This window comes from Myotis daubentonii, chromosome 3, assembly GCF_963259705.1.
Source record: "Myotis daubentonii chromosome 3, mMyoDau2.1, whole genome shotgun sequence".
Taxonomy (NCBI): Eukaryota; Metazoa; Chordata; class Mammalia; order Chiroptera; family Vespertilionidae; genus Myotis; species Myotis daubentonii.
The window spans coordinates 115,250,341-115,271,385 of NC_081842.1; the positions used below are offsets into that span (position 1 = coordinate 115,250,341).

Sequence of the window (21,045 nt, forward strand, 5' to 3'; positions counted from 1 at the left end):
GAATGCTACAAAATACTTTCCTGTGAATGATTTATCAGTGGAAGAAAACACCCACTTATAGTTTTAAATAGGCTTGTAACTGATAAAATCTATGTTTAGAAAATTTAAAGTTTAAAAATGTTGCATATAATTATTTAAAATCAGAATCTGACAATTAGTTATTGCTAACTTGAATCCAATATTATTAAGTAACTGTAATCACACTCTTTTTCCTAAAGATTGTGTTTCTTATTTTAAAAAGGGTGACTTTTCTATCAGAATGAAACAGTGTAGTACAAAAAGGTGATATATTTTAAGTCTACTATTTTATTTTAAAATGGTAATTATCTTATTCTGGGCAATAACAACAACAACAAAAAAAAACACAAAAAAAAATGTTTCTCAGTTATAATAAAACCACATTTATTGGAGTCGATCGTACCAATGTCTGGTCAAAAACTGTATACTTTCCCAATCCATCCCATGATGTTTTCCTGGTCCCCCGCTGCCGCAGACAGTTCAGCTGGTGTTGCTCACCAAGGCCAATGTCAAAGAGAATTTGGTATTCTTTTGTGTTCATTTATTATTCAACCAGTGTTGTGTTCCTGTGTTTGGGAAAAGGCTTAACTTGACTGAGCAAGAGCATACCTACAGCATGAATTCTTCTGCTTCAACATTATGTTGAAAAGAAAAAAATAAAATATAATAAAATAATTCCAAAAAACTATATTATCATTTTAAAAGTTTCTAATAGGTTTAGTGTTCATGAAAATAATAGGAATTCCTTCTTAAATTCAATCAGAAAAAAACAAAGCTATGCCTTCAATAAGGAAACTCAAACTAACATTGCATATTAAACACAGAAACAAAGAAAAATAACAGATTGGGTCAAACTAGAAAGTTATCTAAGATTTAAGATACATTTAAAACCCTTATTTTCCCATCACAATAATCTAATGCAATTAAACTAACAATACCAGATCAAATCTATTAAACATATTCTAACTACCAAAACTATAAAAGTCCCTACCAATGGTAACAATAAAAGCAAAATAGATAATGGCATAAAATTGCACAGTATATTTGTTAGTTAAATTTCACATATCCCCCCCAAAAAAATACTGGGAAGGAACCATTGCTCAGTCAAGATATCACCTTTTCCTCAACACCATTTTTTCTTTTAATTCAGAAGGGGATATTGTCTATATTTAGATCAGTAATAATAAAGAAAAACATGTACCTTTCTGTTGGGATAACCACTTTGACTATGGCTTGCGACAGAGTCTGTATATGAAGTCACATCAGATAATAAACATAGAATATGTGAGTATTGTTAACAAATAACAAGCAAAAATATACATATGCAATGAAAATACTACACATCTAATCACAAGTTTTGCAGGCAATCACTGCTTTTGAAGTAATTATACACTAAGCAATTACATAAAATCAAATGGATGTGTCCAATGAACAATACTGTTCACCAAATGCAAAGAATCAGAACATTCCTGCCAGAATGAACATCAATGCACTGAATTAGGTACTACACTGAGAATTATCAGATAAAGATTTTAATTTGTGAAATAATTAACTGTTTGCTTCTCACCATAATATAGTTTGCTACTTTGTTCCCAAGCCTTTAAAACCAGCCCTGTCATTTTAAGTTCCCAAGCCTTTAAAACCAGCCAGTTGCAATTAACTCATAATGCAACCAACAAATTCTTATAACTTGAAATTAAGTTGGTTTTATGTTTAATTAAAAAAAATACTCACCCTTTCTTTTACTAGAGTAGTTAATGTTTTTAAAAATCACATATGCTCTTAAATATTCTAATACTTCATATCTTGAGAACTTTGTTAGCTAGCTGACATCCAAACAGTTTAGCTATTTAGGAGGTATTTTAACTGAAAAGTCACTTAACTAAATACAAAGTATCACTTTCTCAGAACAAAGTAAATTTAGATATTGTACTTAAGCAAACCAGGATACAAGAATGGACAAATGAGGAAATGGGGGGAGCTGGACTTAATAAGTGGTCAAAAAGAATGGTAGCCACAATAAAAATAGGACCTAGTATTTCAAACAGGGTATCCATGGGCTAAGCAGGGAAGACAAATCTACTTAAGAGTTGCCAAACAGAATTACACATTTTCTATATAATTGTTGAAAAGAAATACTACCACAGATTTAGTATTTACAAATATATGCGCCCTATGTACATTTTTAAAATTACCTTCTCAAAATCCTCCTTGTTTTTAGGTGGTGGTAACATGGGAGCATTGGGATTTTTTAACCGCTCTCTAGGCTGCGCATTAAAAGGCAGTCCTGATGGAGGTGGGGGAAGCGTATGTTCCATCATAGAAGGCGGAATGTATATTGGATGTGGAGGAATAGGCACAGCTTTACCCCAACCTAACTTCATTTCAAAAGACATAATCATCTTTCCTACAAGAAAAAAAAGAAAGATCACCTTGGTAATAACTCCCAAAAGAAAATAAAAGATTTCAGGGATTTGAATTAATTTTTAACCTTTCCATTTCTGGTCCATTTATTTCTCCAAAATCTTTATAATCATATTTTCCAGAACCAAAAGAAAAGGTCTGAATTCTTATAAATGAACAATAAAAATCTTCTTACCATTTAAATTTTTTAAAGCTCTTTCAGCATCTCTTCTATTCATAAAGGCCACAAAGCCACAATTTCTCTCTCTTGCTCTTTCTTCATCAGTTCTAGGCCACATAATTTTCACACTCGCTAATGGTCCAAATCTTCCAAATTCTTGGCACAGCATTTCTTCATTCATCTATTCAAAGGCATAAGAGTTTTTTGAATGCCAAAAAGAAAGGGAAGAAAGAATTCTACGCAACAGAAAGCAAAGTAGTTTTTGCAAAATGAAAAGAGATATTAATGCTACATTTTTCTATTCAAGTACTAGGAGCTCTATACAAATAAAATCCTGCCCTCATGGGGAATTCCCAAATCTTTTCATACCATATATTCACTATTTTATGTAAACAAGTAGTCTGGGTGAAGAGCCTGAGTGGCTGGAAAAATCCAAAGCACACCTCTACTTCCCCTCTTTCTCCTTTGGAGATCTTGCATCTAAAATAAATCTGTTTAGGCATTGCTGAATGATTTCTCAGGCTGCAGAAATTACCACATTTAGGTTAAGGATTTTTTTTGTTGGCAATGAAAGAAGAAAAAAAAAAGGATCTAATCACATTTTCTTTTTCCAGCATCCAGCTACCAGTGTAATCAAGAACAGAGAAAATGATAAATATGCAATGGGTCCTGGAAGATATGTCATTTTTTAAAAAGGGTATTATTTATATATCATTACATTCCCCATAATATAATTAACCTGATGTGGAAAAAAGAATCCTATCCTATATGACAAAACGGCAATATGCAAATTGACCCTCACGCCCTCACAAGATGGCCACCCCACATCATTGCAAGATGGCTGCCCCCATGTTGTCACAAGATGGCCGGCAGGGGAGCAGTTAGGTGTCAGTCAGGCCAGCAGGGGAGCGGTTAGTTGGTCATCAGGCTGGCAGGCAGAAGCAGTTAGGGGCAATCAGGCAGGCAGGCAGGTGAGCGGTTAGGAGCCAGCAGTCCCGGATTGTGAGAGGGATCCCAGATTGGAGAAGGTGCAGGCTGGGCTGAGAGACACCCCCCTCCACCCCCACCCCCCAGTGCACGAATTTCGTGTACCAGGCCTCTAGTTAACATATAAAAGACAAAAAATACAAATATGCATCAGGAAGATATCGTCCACCACTGGCCATATTGCCATGTGATAAATAATGAAATCAGCACCTAGTAAAACAGTTCAAATTTATATAGTGCAATTACAGAAAGAGGAAACAAGCCCTTAATAAGAATAGCAAGACAATTCAGCCCATACTAACAAGATAACTTTAAAGACTCTAGTTCTATAAAATTTGCTTACATCAGATTCTTGACTTTATTTTTTTTACTGACTGACAAAGCAGTTTTTTTCAAAAAAGTATAAAAGCATATAAACCAACATTCATTGTACTTTTCTAATATTACCTGTGGATTAATGTTTCCAAGGTATAAATTAGTAGTGCTTGGATCTCCCACATCATGTGACCCAGGTGCATAATCATCAAGAACTAAGCAAAGAGCCAAAAAAATAAAATAAAAATTATAACCTGAAAAATACAAAGTCTAGACAATTTCTATTAATTAAAAGAGCAAAAAACTGTATTACCACCAGATGATCTATTTCTTCTTGAAGGCGCATCCACTTAAAAAAAAAAAAGAAAACAATTCTTAGTTTTCAGAATAATTAATCACAAACATAAACATTAAAATAAATGTCACTTACTGGAACGCCGCTGACCATCAGAATCTGACTGAGGAGGCTCAAATCGACTTAACCTGCCTTTTGTTTTATGTCTCTCATCACGCTCTTCTTGAATTCTGTTGAAAATATTTACAATCACTAATAATGAGCCAACATTTGTTTGTTCACATTTAATAAAAACACAACTTATACAGATATTACCTTCAGATAAGATTAGAGTCCCTCAGCTATAACAGAGTTATGAGAAAATTTCTGATATATCATATAATCAATGAACTACAAAGCCCACTTTGAAGGTGAGGAAGAAATTCAACATTAAAACCAAGAATTTGTCTTTTCTTGGCTAAGTTTGACCATTCCTTATCCCCACACTTCAGTAACTTTTGTTTCCACTGCAAACAGGACTCCGGCCATTAATTAATTTAATTGCATCCACATAATGCAAGCAACCCAAATGCTGGATGACATGGTAATACATTTCAAACATACTCCACATACCACTATAATATCTAAAAAAAACCTCATGGTAAACCAGTTAGTAGTAGTTAAGTAATATGCTCCATTCTTCATACCTGCCATCTGTAGGTATCAGCTCAGTATACCTCTGATAGCCATTCTCAACACTAGTAAACTTACTGTTTCAATTCTTCTTTGAAGAGTTCCAAATTGCTTTTTTTCTTTTCTTTCTCCCCTTTCTTCAGTGGCTATGAAGGATATGATAAGTTATACTTCAAATAAAAGAAGGTTAAATAAAACCAGTGGCTCAATAATCATTTTAAATAATTTTTATTTTAGTGCCAATTATGTTTTAATTGTTTAAATTAGAATGAATGCTTCTCTTATCAGTTTCCCTTTCTGTTCTCTCAAACTAAGTATTTAACAATTTTAAAAACAAACAGGTTGGTAATTGTGGGGGGAGGAGGATAAAAGGCAGTGGGAAGAGGGTATAGATGTGATAAATAGTGATAAAAAAATTAAATTAAACTTAAAAAATAAATAAAAATAACTAAACAAAATGACAACTATCAGTCTTAAAGTAAAGGAGCCACTAACATTAACCCCCAAAAGCCTGCAATAATCAAGCCTAAGTATTGTTGGAAGAAGTAGGGCAAAAAAAATTTAATAAGTTCTTTTATTTTTAATTCATTGATTGGGGGGAGGGGGGAAGAGGTATGTTGTTCCACTTATTTATGCATTCACATTCATTGGTTGATTTTTTAATGTGTCCTGACTGGGGGGAAAGGGGGCTGGGGATGGGGGACTAGAACCCACAACCTTGGGGTATTACAATGAGGCTCAAACCAACTGAGCTACGGGGGTGGGGCAAAAGTAACTGAACTTCCATGAACAAAACTACCAAATATATGTACTCTTCAAAACAATTACCTTGGGAGGATATGAATTACTAAAAACAATCATTAATATCTTTAGGCCTTCTTTTAAAAAATTAGTTTTAACAGATGACATGATATTATATATAGAAAACCCTAAGGCTCCACCAAAAAACTACTAGATTTAATAAATGAATTTGACAATGTAGCAGGATACAAAATCAACACCCAAAAATTGATGGCTTTTTTATACACTAATAATGAATTCTCAGAAAGAGAAATTTAAGAAACAATCCCATTTACCATTGCAACAAAAAAATTAAGATACTTAGAAATAAACTAAAACAAGGAGGCAAAAGACCTGTACTCAGAAAACTATAGTTGAAAAAAGAGATAGAAGAAGATATAAACAAGTAGAATAATATACTGTGTTCATGGATTGGTAAAACTAACATCATAAAAATGTCTATACTACCCAAGGCAATCTACAGATTCAATGCAATCCCTATTAAAATACCAATGGCATATTTCACAGACCTAGAACAAATACTCCAAAAATTTATATGGAATCAAAAAAGAGCCCGAATAGCTGCAGCAATTTTGAGAAAGAAAAAAAAGTTGGAGAATCAAAATACCAGATTTCAAGTTATATTATAAACCCACTGTAATCAAAGCAGCCTGGTACTGACACAAGTACAGATATATAAACCAATGGAATAGAACAGAGAACCCCGAAATTGACCCAAGCCACTACACTCAATATTTGACAAAGGAAGCAAGAGCATACAATGAAGTTAAGACAGTCTCTTCAATAAATGGTATTGGGAAAATTGGACAGATACATGCAAAAAAATGAAACTAGACCACCAACTTACACCATACACAAGAATAAACTCAAATGGATAAAAGATTTAAATGTAAGTCAGGAAACCATAAAACTCCTAGAAGAAATCATAGGCCGCAAAATCTCAGAGATCTCTTACAACAATATGTTTACAGATACATCTCTTAAGCTAAAGGAAACTAAGGAGAAAATAAACAAATGGGACTACATCAAATTGAAAAGCTTCTGCAAAGCAAATGAAACCATCAACAAAATGAAAAGAGAGCCCATTGTAAGGAAGAACATATTTGGCAATGATTCATCTCATAAAGGGTTAATATCCAAAATATATAAGGAACTCATACAACTTAATGGAAGACAAAAAATCCAATTAAAAAAAATGAACAAAGGACCTAAATAGACACTTCTCCAAAAAGGACATATAGATGGCCAGGAGACACATGAAAAAATGCTTAAAGTCACTAATCATCCCAGAGATGCAAATCACGACAATGAGGTATCACCTTACACCTGTCAGAATAGCTACCATCAACAAATCAACAAATGACAAGTGCTGGTGAGGATGTAGAGAAAAGGGAACCCTAGTACACTGCTGGTGGAAATGCAGACTGGTGCAACCATTATGGAAAACAGTATGGAGTTTCCTCAGAAAATTAAATATGGAACTGCCATTTGACCCAGTGATCCTACTTATAGGAATATATCCTAAGAAACCCAAAGCACCAATCAGAAAGAATGTATGCATCCCTATATTCATAGCAGCATAATTTACAATAGCTAAGATCTGGAAAAAGCTCAAGTGCCCATCAGTAGATGAGTGGATAAAAAAGCTGTAGTACATTTATACCATGGAATGCTATGCAGCTGTAAAAAAATAATATCTTACCCTTTGAGATAGCAGGGAGGGACCTAGAAAGTATCATGCTAAGTGAAATAAGTCAGTCAGAGAAAGACAAGTATCACATGATCACACTCATATGTGGAATCTAAGTAACAAAATAAACTGCTGAACAAAGTGGGTCTAGAGACATAGAATCATGGAACAGAGTGTGGAATCTTGGAGGGAAGGTGGGGGAGGGTGGGTGGTTGGATGGTAATCTACTAAAGACCTTGTATTTTTATATGCATAACCCATAGACACAGACAATAGGGTGCTGAAGGCCTGGAGCTGGTGGGCTCGAAGGAATCAATGGGGGAAAAAGGGGACATATGTAATATTTTCAACAATAAAGAATTACTTAAAAAAATATGTGTGTGTGTGTGTGTATATTTTTAAGTTGCATGTAATAGTCCTAAAATTTATTTTCACAAGTGCTTTTAGAATAACCTTTTATAAGAGCCAAAATAATTCAAAGGAGGATAGTCTTTTTAACAAATGGTACTAGAACTGAATATGCACATGCAAAAAAGAATGAAGTTGGAATTCTGCACAGGATACAGGTGTGAACAAAAGTAGGTGTATAGTTGTAATACAATAATCCTATCTAATAAAGATGGAATTTGCAAATTAACCATCAATCTGTGACAAAGATGGCGGCGCCCACAGCCAATAAGGAGGGAATATGCAAACTGATGCGACAGAGATGGAGGTGGCTGAGCCAGGACGCTTGTGTTGTTGCCATGGTGACGACGCAGGCATTCCACCCGACCCCGGACACCTCCTATGAGGAGAGGTGTGGGGGGTGGAGGGAGCTACAGGAGGGTGGCAGGGCCGGAGTGAAGGCCCGGGTGCTAGTAGCCAGGAGAATGAAGGCCTATTCTTGCACGAATCTTCGTGTATCGGGCCTCTAGTTAATAAATAATAATACAAGAATAAGCTTGTTTCACGTACACACAACTCTAAACCACCACTGTATAAAAAATTTCACTCAATGGTTCACACACCTAAATATAGGAGCTAAAACTATAAAATTTTTAGAAAAATACACAGGCATGAATCTTTATGACTGTAGGCAACAAGTTTTTAGACAAGAAACCAAAAACACAAATGACAAAAGAAAAAAACTGATAGACTGAACTTCAAATAAATTAAACTTTTATGCCTCAAAGGACAGTATCAAGAATATGCAAAAATAACCCACAGAAAGGGAGAAAACATTTCTAAATCATATAGCTGATACAAAACTTGACTCCAAAAGGTGTAGAATATTCTAACAACCGAACAACAGGTGCTATTCTAATTTATTCTCTCTCATCTAGGAAGGAAGATTAAGGTCCAAAACTCAACATCTAGTCCCAAAAGAATTAAAAAGAAACCAAAGTCCTGCTTACAGTGGAAGTACTAAAAGTACCATTGACAGTGTCATCTCAACATAAGTGATCATTTATTTAAGAAGGACTTACGGGTTTTTTGGTTTCTATCACAAGAAGAGATGGTGGTCTTTCATTGGATGACTGATTTGGAGGGTTTTTTTGATCTGCAAATCTTGAAGATGGCTTATAGATTTTGCCTCTTTTTTCATCTGTTTCATGTTCTTCTGAAATTTAAAACACTAACTTTCAATATTAATTTCATATTATTTGAATTGTTTACTTGCTATTTGTATTTAAAAATAAAAAGCTTTTAGTATTGATACATAATAGTCTTAAAATACTAATTTAATAAATTTATAGTAAAACTGAAATATATTAATGTTTTTGCAGAGTGTTCTGCTGTCGTAAAATTTGGAAGGTAGTAAATATTTTTAAAATTTATCTGGCTCCAATTCTCATTAACTCACATTTGGCCACTTATTTTGATAATTAATATCACCACTAGAGGGTGCTGATAAAAAAGAAACATTAAATTCAAAAGCAACCAAACTTCTTTCATAATTATCTTGGTCAGTCAACCAAGGCTTTTGGGTTTACACAAGGGCTATAATATTCATGCTTACCTTTAGCTGCATTAACAACACCTCCACGCACAAATGTCTTCACTTTATTACCATCACTTCCTTCAAAAGCAGCAAGAAATTCCTCATAAATCTCAGCAGCAGCCTTTTCATCCTCCTAAATACACATGAATACCTTAATATTGCCTAATACAAAAATTATTATTGTACGTAGGCTTAAACTCAATAGGAATAATGTAAACAAAACCTCTCCCTTTGCTGGGGAAAGTAGGTTAAGTAGTCTTAATAGGTAAAATAAGACATAGATATTACATATTAATTAACACTGAAACTAAGTAAGAGGCTTTGCTCTTCTACTGGTACAGTGGAACCTGTTCTCAAACATAATTCATTCCAAAAGATTAAGAAGTGATTTGTTAGGAAATTGAATCATTCTTTCCCATTAGCAATAATGTAAATTGAATTAATCAGTTCCAGACCCTCAAATTATTCCATTTTAACCTTTCTCATACACGGTATATGTCTTATACTGTGTAATCTACAAATAAATAATTCTTTTCTTAAATTTATCAACCCACCCCCTATTAGCCTTAAACAAAATTTTCATATATGGCTGCTACCTGCTTTTCATTTATCCAATCAACAGTTTTTCTACCTATTCAATAGCCTGTGATAGTTGTTTTGTGAGCACTTTCACACCCTTAGCACTCTAGATGGTGTCATCATGTTTTAAAATTGTGCTAATCATCCACTGATTTGGCCAGCAACAAAAGCATTCTTCCCTTTGTTGCCTGAGGGAAGCTTTTTGTTATGCTGAGGTATCAGCCAGAAAGGGTTTGTCAGGTGGAAAACTGAAGTTTTGGTCCATATCTTTTCTGTGAACAACTAGTTTGAGAACTGAATTCTTCTAGATGGGAGACATTCAAAAAACGAGGTTTGACTATAATTGGTAGAACCACAAAGGACCCACTAAGTAAATTTGTTTAGAGACAATTCTAGGGTCAAATTATATGACAACTGACTTCAGAAAATATATTATTCTATTAATGTTTATATTGTTTCCAAGGCACACTGATTTAATTAAGTGAATACAAATACAAAGATTTCCTTTCCAAACCACTGAAGACATAAATATTAGAAATTGAAGCAGCATTATATCCAGACAGTTGGCATTAAAAAAAAACAAAAACTCAGAATCTTGACAATTTCCATTATAATAACTACTAGAGGCCCGGTGCACAAAAATTTGTGCACTCAGGGGTGAGGGGGTCCCTCAGCCCGGCCTGTGCCCTCTCGCAGTCTGGGACCCCTCGGGAGATAACGACCTGCTGGCTTAGGCCTGCTCCCGGGTGGCAGAGGGCAAGCCCAATCCCTAGGTGCAGCCCCTGGTCGGGCTCAGAGCAGGGCCCATTGGGGAGTTGGGGCGCCGCCCCCTGTCATGCACAGAGCAGGGCAGATCGGGAGGTTGCGATGCCACCCTCAGTCACACTAAGGGTAGGGCCAATTTTGGGGTTGGGGAACCGCCCCGTCACACTCAAGGCAGGGTCGATGGGGAGGTTGCGGCGCCACCCCCTGTCATGCACAGAGCAGGGCCCATCATGGGGTTGGGGAGCTCCTCCCTGTCATGCAAAGAGCAGGGTCCATCAGGGGGTTGAGGAGCTCCCCCATCACTCACAGAGTAGGGCTGATAGGGGAGTTGGGACGCCGGCCTCTATCACCCACAGAGCAGGGCCGATCAGGGGGTTGGGGCGCTGCCACTCTCACACTCAGGGCAGGGCCGATGGGGAGGTTATGGCTCTACCCCGTCACACACAGAGCAGGGCCCGTGGGGGGTGAGGGGGTTAGGGTGCCCCACCCTGTCACACACAGAGCCGCAGGGCGATCAGGGGGTTTGGGCGCTGCCCCGTCACGCTGATCCCGGTGCCGGGAGGCCTCTCGGCTCCGCTGATCCCAGTGCTGGGAGGCCTCGTGGCTCTGCTGATCCCAGTGCTGGGAGGCATATTACCCTTTTACTATATAGGATAGAGGCCTGGTGCACGGGTGGGGGCCGGCTGGTTTGCCCTGAAGGGTATCCTGGATCAGGGTGGGGGTCCCCACTGGGATGCCTGGCCAGTCTGGGTGAGGGGCTGAGGGCTGTTTTCAGGCTGCTCCCAACTGCTCCTTTTTTCTTTTTTTTATTCTGGGCCAGCTTTAGCTCTGAGGCCTCTGCTGCTGAAAGCAGGTATCTGGTTTGTTTGGGTTCTATAATCGAAACACTATATCAACTCCAGCTCTGAGATCCCAGTGAGCTGAAAGCAGGTTTCTGGGGTTTTGTTTAGATTCTATATTTGTAACAATGTTTCAAACTGCAAGCTCAGAGGCCGGCAAGGCAGGCGGGGAACGTTGGAGTCCTCCGTCACTGAAGCAAGCAAGCCTCATGTTAGCTTCAAGCTGCCTGGCTGCCGGCCGCCATCTTGGCTTGCAGTTAATTTGCATATCGCCCTGATTAGCCAATAGGAAGGGTAGCAGATGTACAGCTAATTACCATGTTTCTCTTTTATTAGATAGGATGCTAAATGCCCTCAAAAATGTATGGATAGAAAGGCCACTGGAACAGAATAGAAAGTAGAGAAATAAATCCAACAGCATGTAAAAATTTAGTATTCAATAAAAGTGGCATCTCAAATTAGCAAAGAAGAGATGGACTTTTCAATGAATGATGGTGGGGGCTACCTTGACAGCTATTTTAAAAGAAATAAAAATGAACCAATTATTCACATTATACACAGATTTAATTTAAAAAAATAAAATCATGTAAGTATTAGGAAAAAAATCAGGAAATTCCTTTATAAGCTGAGAGTGGAAAAAACTTGACTGAAGAGAAAAAAAAAAGAGAACCCTAAAGGAAGGACCCACAAATCTGATTACATAATAAGTACTTTATACATGAGAAAACACCAGAAGCAAAATAAAAAGACAATCGATGAACTGGGACAAAACACTCCACCTTGTATCATAGACCAAGTGTTAATATACATAATATACAAGGTTGCTAAAAATATAGGTAACCTACTAACTTACAGAAAGATTAGTTTAATTAGGAGCAGACAGTCACAGAAACAAACACAAGAGAAGTTGTTCAACCTTGTTTATTTATAACAGAAATGCAAATTTAAAGCTATACTGAGATACTATTTTCACCTAGCAGGTTGGCAAAACTTCTTTGATAACATCCTTTGTTGATAGGCTATGAGGAAACTACCTCTCAGTAATTGCTGACAGGAAAGCAAATTGGCTCTGCCCTTAGAGAAAGCAATTTGACAATATTTAGCAGTGAGCTACATTTATGTGTTTACCATCAATCCAGTAATGTCACTTACAGGAATATGTCCCAATGATACACTAGCAAAGAAAAAACCATATGCATATTAACTATCCATAGCAGCACTATCTGAAATGGCAAAAGACCGAAACAAATAGGATTTTCATTGAATAAACTATTGCATATCTACACATATATTTAAAAAAAAAAAAGAAATATCTTAATATACTTGTAGTAATCTCTGAGACATAATGTTAAGTGAAAAAAAGCATGATGAAAAAACTATATGCTACTGTGAACCTAAGAAAGAGGAGTGGGGTACAATATACAAATACACACTTGCGTACAGAATAGACCAGAAAATAATCAAAATTGTTACAATAGTAGAGAAAACAGTGGAGGAGATAGGGATAGAAGCCAGACTCCTCTGAATAGACCTTGTGTCATAGACTTGAATTGGAGGTGGCAGCTAAGAATACCCTGGCAGTCAAAAATTTCTGAAAAACATATCTCTATTGCCCATACAGTTACTGTCCACTGTCCCTTTGGATACATTCATTTCCAAGGATCACTCAAAATACATTTTAAACATTACCTTTTTCTTCAATTCTTCTTGCTCCTTCTTACTTAAAGTTCGCTTAGCTGTACTCATTTTTCCAATACTGAATGCTTTAAGTTTGTTTTCTAGAAGAGGCTATGAAAAGAAATAAAAAGCATACCTTTACATAGTCTTAATGCTAGCTATAACTTAATACACTTAAACTGATAACCAAATCTTCAGAACAGACAACTTAAAAAATTCATTGTAAAGAAAAGTTGAGAGTACCCTAAGCATCAGGGTACCTACCTATCTTAAAGCTTAAATCTGATGTAAGTATTCATTACCTTCACATAGCAAAGAATAGCTTCATTTGTTAGCTGAAGGTTACCAACATACAAAAGGTAAAAAAGGCTTCGAACTCATTCAACTTGCTTGTTGGCAGCAAGAATAAAAAAGCAATTGAGGAGGGAAAGCACAGATGTTTCCCAGCAAAAGCAGCAGTATAGAAAATAGACATTTCAAATAGAGAGAAAGAGGCATACATTCTCATGGTTCAGAAGCAGACGTCTTATAACCAACAGTTCAGGTACCACAAATTGCATCACTTCCTTGTATAATTCAGTAAATTACCTCATTCCTTTTTCCCCCCAATGCCTTTCTATTTTCTTTTTTTTTTTTTTCCACTTACAGTTTACATTCAACATTATTTTGTAGTAGAGGCAAGTACACTGGTGGGGTCCCTTGGCCTGACCTGCAGGGATTGGGCCAAAACTGGCTCTCCGACATCACCCAAGGGGTCCCCGATTGCGAGAGAGTGGTTCTCGGGTGATGCACCCTGGAATCAGGCTCCCTCCTCTCTGTTTCCAGTGCATCACCGCAGAACTGCAGCTGCCAAGTCACTGCAGCTCGGCAACTCCTGTGTTGAGCGCATGCCCCCTGGTGGTCAGTGTGCACCATAGCTACCAGTTGGAGCATCTGCCCGCTGGTGGTCACTGCACGTCATAGCTACCGGTCAGACAGTTGGATGGTCACTTAGGCTTCCTATCTAATAAAAGAGAAAAATGGTAATTGGCGTACGACGATACCCTTTTCATTGGCTAATCAGGGCTATATGCAAATTAACTGCCAACTAAGATTGGCAGTTAACTGCCAACAAGATGGCGGTTAATTTGCATATGTAGGCACAATGCAGGGAGGCGAAAGGGAAAGCAGGAAGAAGCCCCCTGCCACTGACAGTGATCGGAAACCCAGGGGGGAGCTAAGAGCTGGGGGGCAGGGCAAAGGCAGCCCTGTGGCCGCCTTTGCCCTGCCCCCCAGCCATGATCGGAGAATCAGGCGCCTTTTCCGCCCTGGCCAGTGATAGCAGGAAGTAGGGGTGGAGCCAGCGATGGAAGCTGGGCACGGTCGAAGCTGGCAGTCCCGGGAGCTAGGGGTCCCTTGCCTGGGCCTAAAGCGGAGCCCACGATCGCGGGGCTGCTGCAGCTGTGGGTCCCCGCTGCCCGGGCCGGACACCTAGGCCAGAGGCCTCAGGCCTGCTGAAGGGGCCGATCCGGTGATTGGTGATCGGAGGGTGATGAGGGTCAACTCCTCTGGCCGAGGCATCAGGCCTGGGTGGGGGGCGGAGCCGGGGATTGGGGGGATATGATGGTCCCCTTGCCCAGGCCTGAAGCCTGGGTCAGACGCGTCAGGCTTGGGCGGGGGGTGGAGCAAGCGATCAGAGGGAGACGGGGGTCCCCTGCCCAGGCATGATTCCTGGGCCAGAGGCCTCAGGCCTGGGCGGGGGCCAGAGCCAGTGATCAGGGGAAGATGGGGGTCCCCTGTCCAAGCCTGACACCTCTGGCGGAGGCGTCAGGCCTGGGCAAGGGGCCGATCAGGCGATCGGAGGGTGATGGGGGTCTACGCCTCTGGCCGAGGCATCAGACCTGGGCAAGGGGCCGATCAGGCGATCGGAGGGTGATGGGGGTCTACGCCTCTGGCCAAGGCATCAGGCCTGGGCAAGGGGCTGATCCTGTGATTGGAGGGTGATGGGGGTCAATGCCTGAGGGCTCCCAGTATGTGAGAGGGGGCAGGCTGGGCTGAGGGACACTCCCCTCCCCACACACACACCCAGTGCACGAATTTCGTGCACCGGGCCCCTAGTTTATATATAAAGATTAGTTTGAGGTACTTTACAAAGTGTTCCCCTCCCCCAATATTTTTAGTACCCACCTAACACCATACATCATTATTACAGTAGTAGAGGCCCAATGCACAAAATTTGTGCAACAGTAGGCCTTCCTTCCTCCTGCTGCCAGCACCGGCTTCCCTCTGGCATCTGGAACCCTGGACCCGGGCTTCCCTCCAGCTGCTGGTAGGCACCCGGGACCTGGGATTCCCTCGAAGCCCTGACTTCATCAGTAAGGACATCCAATCTGATTAGCATATTACACTTTTACTAGAGGCCCGGTGCACAAAAATTTGTGCACTCAGGTGGGTCCCTCAGCCCGGCCTGTGCCCTCTCGCAATCTGGGGCCCCCTTGGGGGCCCCTTCCCCTGGCTGCTGGCACCAGTTTTCCTCCGGCGCCCAGAACCCAGGCCTTCGCTCTTTGCCGGGAGGGGCCCGCGCGGTGGGTGAGGGGCTTAGCTCTTTTAAAAATACTTCTGAATGTTTGGTAAATAACCCTGTAGGAATCTACTTTCTGAAACATGCTGGTTGTTAAGGGCTGATTTGGGTAATCAACAAAATGTATGTTAAAATCCTAATCCCCAGAACATCAGAATGTACCTGCATATGGAGATAAGATCTTTAAAGAGGGGATTACATTAAATTGAGGCAGTTTCAGTGTGACTCTTAGCCCATCTCACTGAAGTCCTTATAAGAAGAGGAATGTTGGGGTCCAGCCCCAGCAGGTCCAGAGGTTCCCAAAGGTGTGGACGGAGTTGGCGAAGAAGGAATGACACAGCGGCAACGTTCAGGTGATCATCGTAGCCAGGTTCTCTTTATTGTCCTGTTACATCTATATTTATACTATTTGATCCTATAAGCATGCCTCTATAAGCTTTTTTTTTTTTTTTTTTTTTTTTTGCCGAGGAGAGCATGGGGTCCGTTTATTGGGGGGTCAGTCAAAGGGGGAGCTGGCTAGGGTGGGGTAGGGCAGCAGCTTGTCTGGCTCCCGAGAAACCCAACTTGAGTCCAGAGCCTTGACCACTTTGAAGCCAAAGTCTTCCTCCACCTTTATCTGCATGGGGGCCAGCTCCGGAGTCAGCGGGACTCTCGCCCGGCACCCTTCCCGTGGCACTCGCCGCCTCTTCCAACCGTTGGGCCCCTCACCAGGGGCCGGGCTGCTGCCTTCTGCAGGCGCTGGTGCCCTCCTGGGCAGGGACAGCCCCTCTTTCTCCGGAGGCTCGTTCTCGGCATTGCCTAGGGTGGGGGCATCTGTGCCCTGGCTGCCCTCGTCCTCCAGTAAGATGGTGAACTGGCTGGCCCAGGAGTCATCGCTGTAGGAGTCCAGCACCCTCATGAGGAACCTCCGCTCCTGCTGGAGTCTCCGTGTTATTCTCTATATCTGATGGAGCCTGTTCAGGACCCGCTCGTTGACCAGCTCGATCTCCCTGCATCACTGACCCAGCACCTGGTACTTCCTGTGATTGAGTTCCACTTGGCACCATGGTCGCTGGCCTTGGGCTGCCTCCTCCTCTTCGTCTCGCTCTTGGAGGCTGGAGGTGCCCAGACCCCCAGACACAAACTCCACTTCGGTCTTAAGCTCGCTTTCCAGGATGTGACCACCGAACAGCGGAGGCAGCGCCAACTCCGAGCAGGGAGATGCTGAGAACTCCTCAAAGCCCACAGCTGCCATGGACCCCTCTCTCTGCTCCAACTCCATTTCTCCCTGGCTCCCAGCAGAACTTCCAACCTTGCAAGCCTCTTAAAGTGCAAAACGACTCGCCCCATCCGATTTCATGGCCAGGCACACAGGCCACGGCCGCTAAGCCTCCTGGGAGTTGTAGTTCTCTATTTCCCGCTCACTTTCCTCGCTCCACGAGTCCCCGCTGAAAGGCCCTGCTTGCTAGTCTAACGCCACTGGCCAGGCATCTGAGTCACCTCCATCATTATTCCTGTCCCGACACTGCGCAGTCTGACCATGGAGACTCTCCGCTTGGGAGGCCCCTGGGTCTCCTTCTGGGGCTGGGGATGCGCCACTGCCTAGGCACCGGATCATGTGCCCCAGTGGCGACACAGGCCCGGCCCCTGGGTCTCCTTCTGGGGCCTGGCTGTGTCACCCCGGGACCAGATCGCATCCCCAGGCAGGGATGCAGCCTGGCCTCTGGCCCCGCCTCTGGGTGTTCTCCGATCACTGGTGATCAGTTATCTGAGAAGCCCGGCGGGGACAGGCAAGAGGCGGACATCCCCTCTTCCCTGCCCCACCCGGCTTCTCCGATTACTGGCCCAGGGCCGGTAAAGGCAGCCTGGCTTCTCCGATCACAAAGGTGGCCCAGTTCTCCGGCTCTTGGCTGCCACCTAGGTTCCGACACCGGCAGGTGGCTTCTTCCGTCCTTCCCCTTTCGCCTCCCATCATTGTGCCTACGTATGCAAATTAACCGCCATCTTTGTTGGCGGTTAACCACCATCTTTCTTGGCAGTTAATTTGCATATCGCCCTAATTAGCCCATGGGAAGCATATCAGAGGTACGGTTAATTACCATGTTTGTCTATTATTAGATAGGATTATTACAGATTATTGACTATATTTCCTATGCTGTACTTTACATTCCCATTATTATATTTTAACTACCAATTTGTACTTCTAAACCAGTGGTCGGCAAACTGCGGCTCGTGAGCCACATGCGGCTCTTTGGCCCCTTGAGTGTGGCTCTTCCACAAAATACCACGTGCGGGCGCGCATGTACAGTGCGATTGAAACTTCATGGCCCATGCACAGAAGTCAGTATTTTGTGGAAGAGCCACACTCAAGGGGCCAAAGAGCTGCATGAGGCTCGCGAGCTGCAGTTTGCCAACCACTGTTCTAAACCACTTCACCTTTTTCACCCAGTTAAACCTTCCTCCCCTCTGACAAGCATCAGTCTGTTCTGTTACCTATGAGTCTATTTTAATTTTGCTTATTAATTTATTCTGTTCTTTAGATTTCACATATAAGTGCATATGGTATTTGTCTTTCTCTGACTGACTTATTTAGCTTAGCATAATATCCTCTAGGTCAGTGGTCAGCACACTGTGGCTCGCGAGCCGCAGTTTGCCGACCACAGCTCTAGGTTCATCCACACTGTCACAAATGATAAAATTTCATTCTTTTTTATGGATGAGTAATATTCCCTTGTTTATATGTACTATTAATTTTTCTCCACTCATCTACGGAGGGACACCTGAAAGCACCTCATCAACAATAGTAATATTTATGAACATAATTTCATTTTCTTTGCTGGGAATATATCATAAACAGTATTTCAGGTTCCTGCACAAGTAAACATTCATCAATTACTTTTGAATGTGAGAAAATAGTATTTCCTTCTGAAATATGGTTTGAATAAATTATAGACCTTTAGTTGTTCAGTTATTAATTTGAATGTTAGCTTATGATTCATAACTTAAGACAAATGTTTATAACTGAAAATATTAATCTGCCATTAAATCTGAAGGTTTCTCTAGCACCTACTAAAATGAGAAGTTAACCAACTGCAAAATTAGACTTTATCAATCCCAGTTAAAAAGGCTTGCCCTTGCAATATGCAAAATGAAAGAGTAATATTACTACAAACTATTTTAAAGGTACATTAAATTCCTTTAAAAAAAAAAAATAAAGCAGCTTATAACCCAAAAGTCAATATTGGATTTCAGAACAGATTCAAAATAATTTTTTCTCTGCAATAGGAATAAAAATGTTTTGCCATCATTCAGTCAACATCTTTGGTTTCAACTTAAAAAGTTTAAACAAATTGTAAAATCACATATAAATTCAATGAAATACATAATTTTATAAAGCAAAATATTTGGGCTCAATTTTTATTTATAGCCTAAGAGCTAAACCCAAAATGGAAATGGTTAAGGTAATTAAGGACTATTCACGCAAAGAAATGCAATCATCCATTAAAATTTTTTATTTTGCGAAAGTTAGAAAAATCAGAACTAAAGACAGAATATTTCTAAATGTGTTCCTGTAAATGGATCTCAGGAAAGTAAAAGTATTTTTATGCTGAGAAATATTCATGGAAAATTTTTTAAGTGTTATCAATGTTAATACTGGCTGGTGCTGATTATCTTCTTTATTATGTTTTCCACATTTAATCACAAGAAAACATTTAAAACAGAAAAAAAGAGCACTTTTCAGACACATGCAGTAAGGAAGCTCCTTCTCTGGGTTCTCATATTGCCCTGGACAATGCACTATCCAGTGTGAATAGCACCTGTCTGTCTACTTCCCAGGAAAAGACTATAAGCTCGCTGAGAGCAAGAGCTATCTATGTTTTAAACATCTGTGTATGTGACTAGCATTTGCACTTGGTTCAGTAAATGTGTGGTATAAATGGGGGTTGGGAGGGAGAGATAATAAATGTGACCATTTTAACCATTTTATATCCAAAACACTCGTTGATTTTTAAAAGAAAATTTTAAATAAAACATACCTCACTTATAACTAAAAAACACTTCTTTGGATGAACTTAAGTTTATCATTAACCCAAATACAACAAAAAATGCTATTTTCAAATATTATAAGATGAAACAAGTACAAAACCAAGATATACAAGCACCAAATTAAAGAACAGATTAAAATCATTAATTAGCCCTGGCTGGTTTGGCTCAGTGGATAGAGCGTAGGCCTGTGGCCTGAACGATCCCGGGTTTGATTCCAGTCAGGGGCACATGCCGGGGTTGTGGGCTCGACCCCTGATGGGGGGCGTGCAGGAGGCAGCCTGTTAATGGTTCTCTCTCTCTCTCCCTCTACCTTCCTCTCTGAAATCAAGAAAAAAAAATCATCAACTATACTTTATTATCTTTATCAACAACTTACTTTTGAAGTATTCTGGTGAGGAGAATCACAAAGGCTTTCACGGGCACTTTCATTCCTATAATTATGTTTTCTTGGGCTCTTAGGTCGTGCTCGACTTGGCATATCACTTTCTGAGGGTCCAGATGCATCCATCTTTATAGGAAAAGGAAAGTAAGTTTTGTCATCTGTTTCAACACATATGTAGTGTTGAAAACTAGAAATAACCCCATTGTCCAAATATTGACAAATTTAATTATACACTATCAAATCACTCATCCCTTAATATCACCACTAATTTCATCAGAAAGGTCCTTAGTTATGGGGAAAGTTTTCAATGAAGGCTCAAATTTTTTATCAGTAACAAACAGCTATTTACTTTGAAGTAACAGGTTCAGTTCTTTCATTTTCAAGACAATATCTGCCAAACACCCAACCATACTTTCTCAGTTGCTCCTTCAAATAAAAATGGTATTCCATGGAAAAAAAAAAGCCAGTTTTATTTCTCAATTTAAAAAACCCCACAATTACTTTTCTTTCAAGACAAACATTACTCTTTAGTAAGTTGAACTACCTTATTGGTACTCTCCACTTCATCATATATGACATTAAAAAGACTCATATAAAAGGACAAAATCTAATAATAATTTTACTGCTTCATCAAGAACAGTCGTAAGAGAAACTAGCATATTTTTCTATGCCTTTGAGAAATAATACAATGACTTCTAATACATTTTGGAAACACTGCCTTGATTCGTGCTCAGGTGCCAACATTTTACTCATCAATTGTTTTTTTCACCATAAGTGCAAATGTCAACACAGTGAAAAAGGCAAGTAATGTTTTAGTGCTATTATAAAATAGTTTTGAACTCACAGACCCCCTGAAAGATTCTCATTGACT

General features: G+C 40.1%; 2 protein-coding genes across 12 annotated transcripts in view; both read right to left on the reverse strand.

Annotated features, from left to right (window-relative positions):
* U2SURP (U2 snRNP associated SURP domain containing) overlaps positions 1-21,045 on the reverse strand; it is an 88,386-nt gene that overhangs the window by 45,358 nt on the left and 21,983 nt on the right. For 7 of the 11 annotated variants that reach the window (XM_059688231.1, XM_059688228.1, XM_059688234.1 and 4 more), the window contains 11 exons: positions 20,169-20,300; positions 13,219-13,317; positions 9,365-9,479; positions 8,832-8,965; positions 4,950-5,017; positions 4,335-4,429; positions 4,218-4,253; positions 4,037-4,119; positions 2,618-2,783; positions 2,214-2,425; positions 1,220-1,263 (listed from right to left, as the gene is read on the reverse strand). In XM_059688231.1, coding sequence (XP_059544214.1) covers positions 1,220-1,263; positions 2,214-2,425; positions 2,618-2,783; positions 4,037-4,119; positions 4,218-4,253; positions 4,335-4,429; positions 4,950-5,017; positions 8,832-8,965; positions 9,365-9,479; positions 13,219-13,317; positions 20,169-20,300 — 1,184 coding nt within the window. Of the gene's footprint in view, positions 1-1,219; positions 1,264-2,213; positions 2,426-2,617; positions 2,784-4,036; positions 4,120-4,217; positions 4,254-4,334; positions 4,430-4,949; positions 5,018-8,831; positions 8,966-9,364; positions 9,480-13,218; positions 13,318-20,168; positions 20,301-21,045 lie in introns of those variants that run through there. The other 4 variants (XM_059688230.1, XM_059688229.1, XM_059688232.1 and 1 more) reach the window with 3 other exon arrangements.
* Positions 16,184-18,387, reverse strand: LOC132230588 (TCF3 fusion partner-like). Its single transcript, XM_059688254.1, has one exon. It carries the CDS (start codon positions 16,662-16,664, stop codon positions 16,263-16,265), a length of 402 nt encoding a protein of 133 aa, XP_059544237.1. The 5' UTR covers positions 16,665-18,387; the 3' UTR covers positions 16,184-16,262.